This window comes from Corapipo altera, unplaced genomic scaffold (assembly GCF_003945725.1).
Source record: "Corapipo altera isolate COAL_440 unplaced genomic scaffold, ASM394572v1 63, whole genome shotgun sequence".
Classification (NCBI taxonomy): domain Eukaryota; kingdom Metazoa; phylum Chordata; class Aves; order Passeriformes; family Pipridae; genus Corapipo; species Corapipo altera.
In genome coordinates, this window is record NW_020884928.1 from 241546 (window position 1) to 258325 (window position 16780).

Genomic DNA, 16780 nt, shown 5'->3' on the forward strand with positions numbered 1-16780 from the left:
GAACAAATGTTACTGTTTTTAGCCTAGTTATTTGTGTAGGAGGCTCATCATACAAATGAGGACTGTAGGAAAAGCAAGGACGTTTCCTTCAAGTGTGAGGCCATATTCAACTGCAAGCCAGCCCACTCACTGGCCATTTGCTGCCATTTAAATGAACAAAGGGCATTTCCCTGTTCTTGAAGTAAGGATGCCAATTAGCTTAACCAGTCAGAAATAAATACAGTATTTTTTTCAACTCAATGCTCAAGGCTGGGAATTTATGCCTGGTTCTGAATTCAGCAGGATATTCTGCCTAGCACAGAAGCAAGGTACACCCTTGCGTTTCTCCTGCACCATAAAATATAATCTGGTCTCTTGACTGTGAGCTGGGCAGTTTCTTTTGTTACATTTGAGACAGCAGAGCAAGTAACTTTGCTGATGAGCGCTCACTGTTTTGACACAGCAGTTCCTAAGAGGGTCCTCAGAAATTAACAATTCTTTAAAAAAATCCAGTGGTATGCTATTATTACAGCTTGCTGGAGCTAATAAGGGCTGCAGACTAAAATTTTTCCCCAAATGTGAAAATTTCCTTTGATTTACAGCCACCTCAGTGAACAGTTAGCATGGGCTATGGCTGCTACTCTCTCAGTTACTTTCCCCCATTTGTTGTAAGACAGACAATCTTATCCTGCAGCCAACATAAACAACTAACCAGAAGAGAACCTCCACAATCCCACTGTCCCGAGGGACACATGGGGGAATGGAAGAGCTGTGAAGACACAGCAGAGCCTTGGCTGTGGAGAAATTTCCAAATGGCTTGGACTAAACTGGGCATCCAAATTCCTTCAAAATTTCTAGGTTACCAGTATAATAAAGACAAATGTCTACCCATTAAATCCATTACCTGTTGCTCACTGCACCTGTCTGCAAAAGTGCTGTCATTTCATCTTGAGGACTTCATTCTCAAAATATGGCAGGATGAGAAATCATCAAGGATGATGGTTTGTTTTCCTTTGACATGTCAGGACAAGTTTCTCCCAACAAGAGAGATATTTTCTTCTGGGAGACTTCCATATAAAACCAGACAGGAACAAAACGTGACTAAGTGTGACAGATGGCTCTATGTTACTGTCCATACACTTTTGTGTCACTTTTGCATCCAATCAGAGAGACCGACTTTTAACTTTGCTCTTTCCCTCAGCCCACAGATCTCAAGATATATGGCATCCTCAGCTCCAACCTCCAAAAGTAAGAGAAGGATATGATGGAACTCACTGCAGCAGCATGCCTTCAAAAAGGTATATGTAGAATTCAAATTAATATACAGAAATTATAATAAATATTAAATTCTCCATTGTACCACTGTCAGAAAGCCACCCTAAGTGAGAGACTTCCACTTCTGAAATAACAGAAGATTTGAAGATATCAGTACTTGCCCATACTTCCTGACCAACTCCAACCACTGCAAGAGACAACCATTAAAAGAAGCCAAGATTGAAACTGAGCCCATAAGGAATTTACCAAATGATGACCTGTAGGAATTAAAATGAAGAACAATCACTGTAAAATAATCTACTCATCACTAAGTCGTGTTGCTCAAAAATAATGATCTGATCAATATGATGTTTACTGCAAACACATTTTAGAAGCATCAGAGCAAACAGTCTTGCTAAGTAGGTTTCATACATTTATAAGCCTTCCCTAGTGAGCTTTTAATCTTGTTCTTCTCATTTCACATTAAGGGTACAGCACTTACATCACACATGAAATAAAGGAAGTATTTTAGTTGAGTTGTGCCTTACTGCTAGTGAAAATAACATACCTCTTTTCACAGAAGATGGCGGTCATTATTGTGAACAGTTAAATACATTGCTACATGCATTCAAAAATCATGCTTTTATTCTCATCTGAACCGAATGTGAATAACTGTCATTAAATTAGTCAGATACTTCCTTGACCAGTCATCTGTTTAGAAAATCAATTTCCCCTTATTTTTTACATCAGATCCCCTTTTCCTTTTTTTCATTAGAGGTTGTATTTTTCAGAAGAAATACTTACCTGTTAACTTCAGAAGGCTCGCCCCTATTTTACAAGAAAGGATAAAATGCTTCTTGCAGAGCATTTTGTGGAGGACTATAGTATTAAAACTGCTTATCTGTGTTAATTAGACACATCTGTTTCAGAAAATATGTATGCATCTATAAACCACTTCTGCTTGGCCATATGTAAATTAGGCTAGCAGACATTTTGGAAAGGCATAAAAAAAGTGCTGTAAGTATGCAGCTACAGCCAGAAATGTGGTATTATAAGTGACCTCTGATGTGAATGTTTCCTTTACTTTTTTTTTCTGAGATGGTAAGATACTGTGTTTTCTAATACTTTGTTTGCACTGCAGGTCTTTAAAAAGAAAAGCAGCAACAAATCTTCTGCCTTGTACACAGTAATCCCACTGTATTCTAAAATCTGTATTAATGACAGATAGCAAGCAAGGCCCAATTACTGCAACCTCAAAGCTTCATTTCTATCTGATTTAAGTGAAAAGCATAGGTTTCTTTTCCTTTTCTGAGAGGAATGCAGATTTCCCAGCCTGCTTGTAGTGCTACTACCTGGAAAGGCAGCAGTGAGATACTCATTCAATAGCAAGCATTGATTTTCATGAGTGGATGAACAATGTATTTTGCCCTCCTGCCACAAATAGTTGTGCAATAAAATATGACAAACGAGAGGTCTATTCCCGCAAGATTTTGTGTCTCAGTTCAACAAACCCTCAACAGGTATGACTATGCTGCAAAAAAAGGAGACATACTTTTTAGTATCTAATCCATGGTGCTCATAACATCAACATTAGGGACTGCCAGTCTCATCGTACATCTGCCCTGTGTGCCATTTGTCCAAATGTGTCCAGTCACCTGAACAGTCAGCATATTCACTCCTGTTTTGAAGACAACTTCATAGATGCAGTGCAGACACATATCATAAAACTATCAGTAATAAAATTAAGGTTCTAAATGTATGTTGCTGATCAATAATGAAGCAAAGAAGGAATTACACATGATGTTGCAGGAGCTTTTTATCTCATCAGGGTCCCTGGAGCTTCAAATTTAAACCTGTTTACATATAAAAGAAAATGTGTGACATTTGCAGAACTTATTTTTCCTGTACATTACCTTTAAGACAAAGCAGTGATCTGTAGGCGCCTTGTATTTCACTTTGTGTTGATAACCGTAATACACATTCACATTCTCAAACTGAAGGAAGCATGCCAGATCCCGTGATGTCTACAAATGAAAAGCAAGCACATCACTGTTAGAACAAACTGAGTTTTGATGTGAAACTCATTAATAGGACCTTCTTAAAGTGCATGAATGCCAATGTGTATTGTTCCTGTAACTGTCATGAGGCTGACTGAAAAAAAAAAAAGACTAATTTTAAGTGTGTGCATTCTTAAACTAACAAGTGGAAGAGGGTAAGTACATATTACAAATAATATATAACACAGTGCAACAGTTCGCTCTTGTTCTGGTTTTGCTGTGCTTCAATGCTTTATGTGGAGATTTTTTTCTTATGGATAATAAGACCAAAGAGAATACCATACTAAGAAACCACACTGTTACAATTCTAAGTGAAGAAAGAAGGTTTGAGGTTCTAAATTTCTTCAAGAGTTTGTTTTTCTTCTGTATATGTAACACATAAACTCTCATCAGGACATACGCACACATTTCATCTGTTTTGCTCTGAGTTTTCTTGAATTTCCTGGTATCACTCCTTTTCTGTTTATCATAGTATTGTTCACAATATATTGCTAAAATAACAAGGTTTCTTCTGCTGGCACATTTCTCAGTGAAGAATTTTGCATACAAAGCATAACTTTAGCAGTCCTTCGAGTGGAAATGCAAAAATAGCCATGTCACATGGTCAGTTTTGGCTAAATCAGGAAATTGTAGGGAGAAAAAAAAGAAAACAACAAACCACAAACCCCTCTACCCCTAAGAATGAGGTTATATTTCTGCATAATTGGTTCTTCTATGCTGTTCTCATTGATACTTTCATTACAATACACCCTTGAGTTGGCTTTATCTACAAAATGAGTTTGCAACTAAGATTTGTGGGGAGAGGAAACACTCCACACCGTATGTAGACAGGCCTTCTCCCTCTCCCCTTTCTCTGCTGCAGCTGATGCCAGAAATTTTATCAGTGACTGTGTGGACCTGGGTTCCAGAATGTGCTCAAATCCATTCAGTAAATAATGAGTTGTTCTTTTCCCTTAGGTACCAGACAGTGGTGATTAGGACCAATATGAATGTAGCTGATATTTTCCTGGAGTAAGGAACATATTTTTATGCAAGCGACTAAGGCATTTATTGTCAGTATTTTGGCAATGTTAACATGACAAAGCAACTTTTAAACTGTATCTGCTATTCTGATGCTGATGTTTTGTGACCCTGTCAATTAACAGCCCATTTTGGAATAGGGCATGAGTAGAGCAAGGCTGAAGAATGAAATTAAGACAGCAGTGTTGACTGGTGCTGGTTTGTTAACAAAAAAACCCCAAACAACAAAAACCACCACAGGCATGCGTTCAAAATTACCTGAACGTGTCCCTGTATTTTGACGTTCACCATGTATTTTACAGCCAACACAAAGTGCCAAAGGTATGCCAGACTTCTTTCTCTCTTGTAACAAGTGATAACATGAATTACAATGAATTTAAAACAGCTGCAGCAGCTGAAGATACTGTTGTATGCCAATTCTTTGTTTCTGTACCTCAAAGAAAGATCACTGTACCCACAACTGAATGACGTGCAAGGTGCATGTGCACTCTTCGTGCCATCCTGACACGAGATGAACTCACAATTTAAGGGCTTCGACTGAAGAGCTCTACTGAATTCTGCTGTAGTGCTTTAAGATGTTTAACACCCTCACTGCTCTCCACTCATCTACCACAGATTACTGTCTCCACAACAGATGTGTGTACCTGAGCCTCAGCTGTTCCAATACAGAGTGCAGTAACTAAGATAACCACTAAACACAGATTTGAGCTCAGAGATTTGACTTCCTCTGGAATGGCTAAGACATGGATATATGCATCCTTTTCCTCTAGGTTATTACAGATGCAGGAGCAAACAGTTGACTGGTATTATTTGAAAGAGCTGTGACTATCTACCAAAGAACTAGATTCAAGGTGCTCAATTCCTGTGAGTGGCTGAGTTGGTAATATAGTGATTTTAAAGCACTCACACTGCTCCTAAAAATGGCTCAGTTATAAGCAGGGTGATACACAGGCTGTTACATAGGCTGTAACAACTAAAAGCAATAAAGTGTTAAACAGAGTTACAAGGTGACTATGTAGACCCTATGTTTGCAGGCTATCATCTGAAAAAAAAAAAAAGCACTTTCCTCATTTCCATTATGATGAAAAGTCACTAGAACGAGTATCACTGGATGATGAAAAAAGGCTTGCCCTGCCTTGGCATTGTACTACTGGTCATCATTGGAGGCATGCTACGAGGAAATGTCCAAGATGGACTCTGCATTGGACTATTCTTATACTTTTTCCACCTTAAATGCCTTCCAAATAGCATTCCAGATCCTAATCGATAGGATGTTGTGTGTGCAGCATGATTTGAGGAGTGAAAGCTGTTATCTCAGGGTCAGACAAAGTCAAAGTAAATAGATGAGAAAGCAGCAAGGTAACCTGTGTTTCACTGCGATTTAGTTAGAAACACAGGTCACTGGAGCAGCAGAACAGCATTCCTTTACAAGATATAATTTTTTTTCCTTTGTAATTTAGTCAGGAAATAGCAGAACAGTTAAGTTTTAAAGCACAAATCCTAACAGTAGTAAAGTTTCACCAAAATTTCCAAATATGAAGCACTAGCAGAGCTGTAAGTGGTAATAGAAGTTGCTTTCAGAATACAAAAAAAAATATAAAATACCATCAGTCCCAGAATCCACCATTCTATCTCATCACTGTGGAAATGAAAAGCCAGCCACCCTTAATGCAACATGTCCGGGACCCTTTGCTTCTTTAGTGCTGGCAATTCAGACTCTAAATATTTTGCAATACTAAATGTCAGCACATTTGATTCAGACAGGTAGATGCTTCTGTCTCACTTCTTCCTACACAGAGGGCAGTCTTAAAAAGCCTTAAAAGGCACAACACATTCTCTAGGTACAGATCACTGTAGGAAGAAAAGTATAACATTTCTGTACGCTGGTTACTGGTGCAGAAAATATCAAAGTAAAATTCTACCTTTTTTGTGATAAGAAGTAAGTTTACTTGACAACTTTTTAAAATACTCTTTCACAGGGAACCCATATAACAGTGAAGTATTTTGGCAACATAACACCAGCTGACAGGAGCTTTGCTGTTTTCTTTCCCCTACTGACTTCCGCAGCAGTGCTATTCCCTTAATGCTTTTATCTATCTCTAGAAATCAAAAGGAGAGAAACATGACAGGATTCAGTGACTACATTCTAGTATTTGCACAAGTGGTGTAGTCAAAGATGAACCATAAAAACCCCAACCCTCTCAGATGCACTAAACAGTGCTCTTAAAATGTCACCTTGGGAGTTTTACACTTTCATCTCCATGAATTGTTTTATTGCTAAGAGGATTATTTGGCTTCCTGACCTTGGTTTTTCCTTTGGGTACATAATAAATTCCAGAAGCTCGTAGAAGAAAATAACGCCTCTTCCAGGACTTTTTTCCATCTTCTTTTAAATAAAGGGCCCCTTCAAGCTCTGGCACAATGACAGATGTCCCACAGAAGCTTTCCTGTGCAACAAGAACAACAATGCACAAAATAAATCAATTTAAGCACAACCCTATTCATAAATGGCAGAAAAATGCTTCCTTGAAAAATAAAGATATTTCCTGTGACAATGAACATATGAATATGGGGAATGCAGGAGATGAACACCTTAGACAGCCAAAGGAAACTTTTCCAAGATTATGTAGTAACTCTGCCATCCAAGTTGGGTGCTCACACTGAAAAAGAAGGCTTTCAAAACCTCCATTCCCTAACAGGTCAAGCAAAAACCTACAAGAGGTTTTAACTAGACATAGATATGCTCAGTGAAGGCAACAAAACAAAATGGTTGGTCCTGTTTCTGCGTTTTTTTCTCTACTGCTATATTTATAGGTTCTGTAGAGAAATATTTCTGCAGAGAGATTCTTTAGAGACTCCTCAGAGCTTTAAAAACAGCCACAGAAAAACTCCCTCTCAGTCTCTGCTTTCACCTTTAAATATCTGCTAGCATTTACAACACTGTTTAAACAAATACACTGTTTGTTTGAAGGACCTATTGGTAATTACTATTATAAAAATATATAAAAATTACTATTGGGTAATTTTTAATGCCAACACACTTATCACTTAAAGTTGGCATTTAGAATTCACCAGGACTTTTGCTGGGTGACATCTGGTGCCTTCATGAGATCTAATTTTGAAATGTGAGTCCTCAGTAACCTGAGAAAAACCATTTCCTTACTGAACTTTTACTAAACTCAAAATGCTTGCTTAGAGAACTGTGACAATATTTTCTTTCAGATAGCTCTGGGTTTTTCTCAGGCATGCCACTGAAGCAAACTTAAGCAGGAAAGGCAAGAGGTTAAACAGACTTTCTGGAAAAATGGAAAGGTTCTTTTTCTGTTGTAGTACAGCTAATAACTAGAGAAGGACATCTACTTCTAACCCAAAAGATAATTGCTTGCTACTGGTCAACCTTAATAACCATAAAAAGTCCCAAGGGCTGGCCTAAGGGTGCACAATCTGCATTTTCAATGAGGAGCAGCAGATGCAGAGGAAAATCTACCTATTAAACCTGATATACAAAGATGCCAATGAACACAGAACTCTCTGTTATTACACACTTGCCCACAAAGAACTAAATGCTGTTATTGCAGAGCAGATGAAGATGGTGGCAGGATTTTGGTGACATTTGCATCATCAACCTAATAAACTGACTTACCTCCAGTAAAGCCTCTTTGTTTTTATCATTCATTTCTTTGCTTTCATTCTTCCCTTTGTTTGCCAGGTAGAAATTCTGATGAAGATACAAAAGAAATGGACGTTGATTATAAAGTCAGCAACATAAGTAACTAAATTGCAACAAACCCACTCAGTAGTTACTGAGTCTTTCAATACTGAGTAGCTGAGTCAGCAGGTGCAAGAGGCAGATGCTCATGGACCCTTCTTATAGAAAAATTTAATCACACCTGCCTGCTTACAAGTTTTAATTCTTTATTTTGAATATAATTCGAAAGTAATCCAAAATTACTTTTACCCATGTGTATACAGCCTCCCAAAATTAAAAACAGTGGCTTATATTTTTGCCTGTTTTTCTGGATCAGTGGGTTTGGTTTTAGCATTCCAATTTTCACTGCTTCCTTTATTATTACAGGTGGTAGAGAACCTAACATTTGATTGCATGCTGATACACAATGAGTGCAAGGCAGTATCGAAAAGCTAGAAAGCCTTTTCTAACAACCCAATCTTGCAGTCTGGATATAACTCAGCTCTTAATTTTTATTAAAGGTGCTTAGATGCTAAAACATTTATCCAAAGTTATTCCTTTCTGCTTTTAAACCCCTGCTCATATTCTGCAAAGTATTTTTATGCATTATTATATATTAAAAAATCTAGAAAAAAATCAAAGAAATTATCACCATGATATCTTGGCACATGTGCTCCAGCCTACTGAAAGAAAAGCCCACCCTCCTCCATTTCTGTGCCAGAGGGCTGTGAAGCTTCAGCCACCCTCAGAGGACCTGGTGCCTATCCCCCTGCAAACAGGGAAGCACAGCACCTCATGCATATACTTAGGAGTAAAAATAAGTTCACCTGCTGTTAAACAGCAATAACAATTCTGCATCCACCTTTGTTGTACAGGTGGACAAACGGACAGCACTTGGACATACTTGCAAATTCTGGCAGTGGGAAGGTAGCTCAGGAGTATGCTAGGACTTGTGTGCTGGAGCACATGCAGTGGCTGAGCACATGCAGTGGCTTTGCTCAACAGCAAGAGGGACCAGACAAGCAGAGTCTGGCTGGCTGCAGATTGTAAGGCAGCTGCAAGTGAAGGAAGCAGGTAGATCAAGGATGCCATGCATCAAGTAGCATCTGGATCCATGGGCTTGAGGTCAAAATGATAACACTCAAAATTCTCATGTTCTATAATTTTTCAGTTTATCTGACTTTTCATCTCTCTCCATTTTTTCACATTTCAAGACTATGAGAAGGGGACAATATATTTACACGCCTAGAACTGCACAACAACTAAACTGCAATATAAATGAAAACATTACCAAAATAAAAGTGAGAAGTGTGTAAATGAAGGAACATGCCGTTGCCACCATATAAGAAAGAAAGAAACAAGCAGCAAATCTGCCCTGCCAGCACACCACATTTACAGCAACAAGGTCTATCTGATCTTCCACACAACCACATCTTCTTTTTCAAGCAGTGCTGTGAATAGCTGTCTGCCAAAACACAAGCCTCATAGCAGATGGTTTTTGGAGAGGCACCAGGAGAGGAAGGGGAAGAGATCTGGATCTCAAAAACAGTTCTTTAAAAACTGCTTTCTTAAAAGTTCACATTAAGTCAGACGGGATATCAGAAACACAGCCACCTGCAATTTGGCATGTGCTGATGCCATGTCTATGGTATGAGAAACCTGAACGTTCAGTACAATAGACAGTTATCCCAGGAAATGCAGTTGGCTTCAGACTGCCCAGATGTATTTTTAGTCCACAGCCAAAGCTAAGCAAATGCTAAGGACCACAGCTTTGCAACTACATCTGAAGACAGTATTCACAGTGGAAAAAATCCCAAGCCAGCTCAAAAAAACCACTACTTAAAGTGTGTTCTCAGTATAACCTAGAGTGATGCCTGCCTATGCAGTCTAAAACCGTAGGTCTGACTGAGTGATAATGCTCCACTCATCCCTCTGGAAAAAAAGATACTGTTCTGAGCAGCTGCAGCCCAGTCCTCTGCGCACATGCAACAGGTCTTCTTGACAGGCAGCACTATCACAACTCTGCTGGCTTAATGTTGGCATACCCACTCTGGCACTGAGGAAGGTATGAAGAGAAATCTCAGAGAGCACTGTTAGGTTGGGTTGGACCTCCAGACTTTGGGATGGATTTGGAAAGTAGACGGACATGCAAGCTGTAAGTATTCTTCTATATATATCATTATAAAGGCATAGTACAAATCCTAAAATACACAATGAAGATTTATCAAGGTAAGTACACCTTATCACTGTCTGAACAAGGCTTGGCTCATCAGCTTTACTACCGGTGGGAGAGCATTCATCTGGCTCAGCCAGCCTTCCATGCACTGATAATAAGAAAACAAAGTTCCTCTGATTACAACTGATTCAAATTCAGGCATCTGGCATTTATTTAGCAAAAGCACAGACCACCCTGTACTGTCATAATCAATTGTAAAGAGAGAACGTTTGCAACAATATCCACGCTGGATCTCTAACACCACAGCTTTTTCATTAGGGAAACAGGGCTCTGTCACCTAACCCAATGCTACACAGATGTACACTGCCATCTTTCACCTGTCAACACACATTTCATTTGTTACTGATTACCTCCTTTACAACTTTGCCCTGAAATCTGGAAGTACATGGTACTTATTTGTCAGTGGCTAAAAACCTGGGGAGCAGACTGTACACTGTACTTGTTTTATCACTGTGTGGTCTCCTATTTTTGATGAGAAGCATTCATCCTAGAGGAGGCAAACCACATGTGTCCAGAAGAGGTCATTTCAAGTCCAGTAGTCAAAGGTCATGATAAAAGGCAAGCTCTTTCCTGTATGAGGACACCGCCATGAAATGCATGTTTGGTTTGCCATGTCAGGTCATTAATGGGACAAGATATGGCTACAGGGCAGCTTTCTACATATATCTATAGATTTGAGAATTAACTATTTCTTACATTCATAAGTCTATGCATAAAACCTTTCCACTTAAGGCTACAGCCATCTCCTTTTGTGTGGAAAGGCAGGTAAAAAAATCAGGCTGTATCTCTCTCCACTGTATAACCCTCAAACAATGGAAGACAGAAAGTGTTTTCATTAGTTTTGAAAAACATCTATGGTGAATGCAGCACGGTTTGTGCAGAAAAAAAATAAATCAGAACATGGTCATACCTGCAACTCATATCATGATGTGTCCCCCAGAAAAGTGCACACTAAAAACATTAGAAGATACATATAATTGCTCTGAAGATCACAAATGTAAATAAATATATGAAGCTAAAGTCCAAGTTCTTTGAAACCCCAAAAAAGAAATAGAGGTTAACATTACTAAGCAATGGAAGCACAGTGAAAAACACTTCCCTGTTTTCACTTCTATTTCTTTGCACTTTTGCCAGCATACTCAATAATCAGGTTCCCTGCTACCTTTTTATGTTTCCTTCACTGGGTAACAGTGGAGACAAAATAAAAACCTTGACTCATAGGAAGTGGCCAAACTGGTGAAAAACAAAAGTATCACCTGCTGGATAGACTTCCAATAATTTTCATAAATACTGTCCCATAATAATAAAAAACCACAAAACTAAAAAACCCCACATGCACACAGTGTTTGATTGCACTGTTTGACTTTATCAAAAGAAAAACACCGGAAATCAAAGTTCATGCAAGAAAAAGTAAAATACAATGCTCTAAGAGCATGACCAGCAATTTAGTCAGGAGTTTAAATTCAGCTACACCTTAAAAATAGCTGTGTTTCCCCCATTTTTCTTTCTTTTAGAGTATCTTTTAGCTGAGAATTATTCTTTGAGCTTTTGAAAAGAGGTCTTTAAATCTGCCAACCTCTCCTTTCAAGACAAAAGCACAGCATCACTCAACCACATGACAAAGCATCACCTTTCCCATGTGTTTTCTTTATTTGCCCATGTACCAGTATGTATTTTTGTTTCACTCTAGTCATAGACTTGTGATGCTCCATCTCTGTGGATGAGTCACTGCGAGCAAGTTCCCTGCTGGGTAAGTTATATCACAGTGAGGAAAGGGCAAAAGTGTGCCTGTCTTCGTGGAAGAGGGGGACACCTAAGGATTGTGCTTTTTCTACAATGTATTCCAAACACTTTAAAAAATATTTTAGAAACAAAAATGAAGAGAAATATTAGAGAACACTGCATGACAATAATGACAGTCTTCAAAAAAAGCCACTGGCATTAGCTGAGCAACATGTTTCTAGCACAGACACAGAGAATAAATCCTGCCTTTCAGAACCTCAGTTGCCTCTTAGAAAATGAAATTGTTGTTTAATCTATAGCAGCTCTACAACTACTTCACAGAAAGAAACAATGAACATTGGCACAGGTCACAGACCTTCTCCAGAGGTCCACCTGTTTTAGGAAGGCATCTGAACACCTTTATAATAAGACTTTTTTAAAGCACTTAATTGTGTCAAACCTCTGTAATGAAAATTTTGTATCACTTATTTGTTTAAGAATAAATTGTAGGCAACTGTCCATCTTTGGAATTTGCCTCTTTTTTCCCAGAAAAGTATCTGTGAGTTACAAAACTGTGACATCTCCACAAACAACCTCCAACAGAACAAGCCCTAAACAACGAATTCAACTGCTGCTGCACTGGCACCACTTGGTGTGTCAAAAAGTGCATTCTGTAATTTCTGTACTCCCAAAATGAGTTTACGAGGCAGCCTTGACTGAGCTAGGAGGAGGCTGAAAATACTGAGAATACAGTATCACACCACTAGATTTCAGTTTCCCATTGGTTACACTACAGTTTTCACATGTAGTTAGTTAGGTAATAATAGACCCTGGCCTACCCCACCCCAGCTCAGCATTTCCACTTGGTTTACCTTTTCAGGGACTTACTCCAGATCACGTATTTTACCATGTTTTACTATCTAGTGTGAGCTCTGTCTGTACAATACTGATTATTTTCTGCCACAAAGACAGTTTGCTGATATTACCTGTCTCACAACGTTTGAATTTACTAAGCCTGAGAGATGGTTAGACTTTATTACTGGCAAAATATTTCAACAGCATGACTGCTGCAACCACTCAGTTCCCTTAGACTGTTCATTTTAGAGCTCAGAAGAGGTGCTAAAGCTCAGTGACTGCAGACCGGTCCATATCCAGTTAGGATGGGAGAACAGAGTTGCACTCTTGTTCTGGTTTTGATTTAGGTCATGTTTATTTCTAAATTTCATTCCAATCAAAACGACCAGAATCCTCATCAAAGATTTACCTCCTGTGAGAGGTTTAGAGCCTTGCCCAAATAACATTACTAGTGTACGAATCAATCGTGCATTGAACCTCTGCTGTTAGGTATGTCTATGTGCATTAGAAAGTATGACACCTTGAGCCATCATGTATGTTTTAATTACAAACTTGGCTTTGCTGTTTCATATTAAAAATCAGCATCATTCCATGTACACTGCAGGATAAGTTTTCTTTGCCTGACTGTGGATACTTGTGTCAATGAAGGAAACTTCCTCTCTACAGGGTTTATTTGAAACATCGGCTCATTCTATAAAAAAACAACTTCCTAATGAGCAGCTTGGTGAGATTTGCTGCCAAATTATGTATTTGACTCAATTTCTGGCAATACTGAATTGCTGATTTTTCTCTAGCTGCTCTCAGGAACAACCCAGATGCTCAGTCAGCTGACAGGTCACTGACAAGGGGAAAAGATCTTGTGCCCCAGAATCCATCAACTCTATGTGCTAGGGTGTTTGTAAATATGGTTTTGACTACAGAGCAAAAGAAATACACAATTTGTGTACACACCCATCCTCAATAATTTAATGCAATTCAATGTGCAGACCCTCCTTTACAAAGCTAGACATGAGTTACTGTTCACCCAATGCTTCTTCCCAGTATAAAAGAAATCCAGATAAGTTCTCTGTAGAACTCAGCATACTCTTCATGAGTTTCACATACAACTGGCAAAAACCAGACCTTAAAGGAAAGGTTGATTTTCATCAGTAGAAATAGTGGAGAAGCTGTAATAATGACAAAGGCCAGGGTTTTACAGTTGTGCCATCTCACCCCGGTTCTAAGAGCTGTGCCTAAGCAAAGGCTTGTGCTGGAGGTGAATTTTATGCTTCATTTTTTAACACTATAGATGGGACTCTAAAATAGCATCAGGAAAAAGTAGAAAACACTAATTTTAAAATCCTTGCATTCAACATTCTGGGTTTTTTTTGGTTGAAAATACAAGTTTTGCTTTCTCTGACAGAGCTGAAAGCAAATTATTAATGTAATAGGCAGCATGCAGACTAAATGACCTAAGTTTAGACTCTAATCCAAATACCATGTTAGCTTACCTGGGGATTTTTAAATAAAGCATATTTTTCCTTTTTTTCCAAAAACAGAATCTTATTCTCAGTGTCTCGAGTCCAGTCTGATAACACTGCAACAACATTTTCATGGTCTTCAAAAAACCTTTCTGGAGAGATAGAAAAGGTAATGTCAGAAATTCAGACACTTTCTCCCCTCTCCTGAGGCTGCAGAAATTCCTGTGTAAGAATGCAATCATCATCTGATGTTCACTCAGAGTTGGACAGTCCAGCTCTTTTCCACTACACAGACAGGAGTAAAACCACATGAAATTGTGTCACATGGAAGTGCAAAGCAGCTACAGAAGGTGTCTTACGTAGCTGTGGCATGCTCCTGGAATCCTCCTGCACCTCTACGCTGTTGCTTCAAGATCACAAAGGATGGAAACAGTGACCCACCAGGAGCAGATGGTTACACCCATGTCTTTCAATGGCTCTCTGCTTTTGTTCGCTTTTGTTTTTTTAAGGTTTGCAGTATGATCAGGGAGGTATATATTCACTTCAGTGAATCAACTGAAACAAATGTAAAATTTTATTTCCTTGTCTTTTTACTTATTGGAACAAATGAAAAATTGCCTTTTGTCAGCAGGGAAGAATTCTATGCACTGAAAATAAAATGTTTGGTTTCAAGCAACTGTATTTAAAAACACAAATAGAAAAAGAGAGGAAATAGGAAGACAGACTGAGAGCTGATGTGAAGATATACTGGTTCACCCACCATTGCTGTAGCTAAAAACCTTAACAGGGGTGTGAGAGACCTAGAGTCAGTTCTGTCCCTTCCTGATCTGCTCTGAACCCAGGTCCTCCACCCAGGAAAGCCACAGGGTATGCTGAGGTTAGGTAGCTCTGATCTCTTCTTCTGCAGTTTCACTTATATAAAGTAGTTGAACAGTAATATAAACCCCCTTTCAAAAGAAAAGGAATTGAGCATCATTTGACAGGTCATTTTGGAAGGACCCAGCCCATACTTTTCTACAAATTTGGTACTGGGATAGGGAATTCACCCAGCTCCAATTTTCAGTATGATTTTGACAGTTCCCTGGGAACAGCTGTATTTCTATTTCAGTGATCTGATGATGACATCTTCCAACGGCCTAGGCTGGCCTAGTGTAAGAGGAGATAACACAGCATACATTTCGTAGGCTTTCTTTAAAAGTTCTTGTTACTTTTGACAAGAGTTCAGTACATCCCATCCAAACTAAATTTTGTGAATTAATTAAATTCACAGGATGGGATTAGCTTCAGGACCAGTTCACAAGTAAATGGCAACTTTTAACAACATAAACAACACAACTCATTTAGCAACTCATAATTTAAAATAGAAATAAAAAGCACTATATAAAACTCAGGTAATGGTTTGAAGAGTAAATAGCACCTTATAGCCTGATAGCCATAAAACAATCCTCAGATCATAACACACATTTTTGCCACATATACTTTTGTTTATTTATTTTCCACACCAGGATTTTCCTGTATAAATGGTGTGATCTTACCATCCTCAGGAGAGTCTTTTTAACAATTGTTGTTACCAAAAAAGAAAAAAAAAAGTCAAATCTGGATGCCTATTATAAGGCAATAGTCTTTATTGTAAAACACATTCTGGTATGTACAGGCCAGTGTTATATCGCTATCTCACTACTGAGATTATTTGTGATATTTAACATAATTAATCTAACCGTACTTTATTTTATTTGCAATTATAGTCTTTCAAAATAACAGTATATATAAGATATCTTGCCAAAGATCTTGTGATATAAAACTAGCTTGGACCTTCAGATCAGCATGAAATACTTGCTGCTCAGATTTGCTTCTTAAAGTAAACGTAATTTTTTTCTTTTAAATGCCTGAAAAGCAGGCAGAAAGATGAACTGTAGAAAAGTCTGTCTTCATGCTGATAGTAATAAAGCTATCTAAAACAGCCTAGAAATATACTGACAAGAATAAAGAATAGTTCACATTGTTTTGATTTTGAACAAAATTAACTACATGTTGCTGTGCACTGGAAGCAGAAGAAAGAATTTGTACCATTCCACTCATACTGAAATTCCCTTCTGCAAACAAAAAGGCTACATTCCCAGCAGATTTGGACCTGGTAATAGATGTCTGCATCAGGATTTTTCTTTTTTTTCCTGAACTAAGTAATACAAGTAATTTTTACTTACCAAAAAAAAAAAAAAATAATCTAACCATTAACCCAATGTTTGTATCATATAATCTCACTGATACCTTCAGTTTTAACTGCATGATGGGAAATCTAAAATGTCTATCCGGATTACGAAGAAACACAAGTCTATTCTTTTCAATGACTGTGGAGATTCAGAAAACAATCTGTTTATGTGCTGTCATCCTAACACTCAGACGTGCAAGTCACACTAGACAAAAGGGAGCAACTTTCTAAGACAGGAAAACACTAAAATTATTCAGTGACTTTTATGACATTTCTAGGGTCAAATGACATTTGCAGTCT

At 38.3% G+C, this 16780-nt stretch overlaps 1 protein-coding gene across 1 annotated transcript in view; it reads right to left on the reverse strand.

Annotated features, from left to right (window-relative positions):
* APBB1IP (amyloid beta precursor protein binding family B member 1 interacting protein) overlaps positions 1 to 16780 on the reverse strand; it is a 65240-nt gene that overhangs the window by 19285 nt on the left and 29175 nt on the right. Inside the window, exons 7-10 of the mRNA XM_027658773.1 lie at positions 14302 to 14423; positions 7954 to 8028; positions 6614 to 6757; positions 3147 to 3257 (exon numbers count right to left, since the gene is read on the reverse strand). Coding sequence (XP_027514574.1) covers positions 3147 to 3257; positions 6614 to 6757; positions 7954 to 8028; positions 14302 to 14423 — 452 coding nt within the window. The remainder of the gene's footprint in view (positions 1 to 3146; positions 3258 to 6613; positions 6758 to 7953; positions 8029 to 14301; positions 14424 to 16780) is intronic.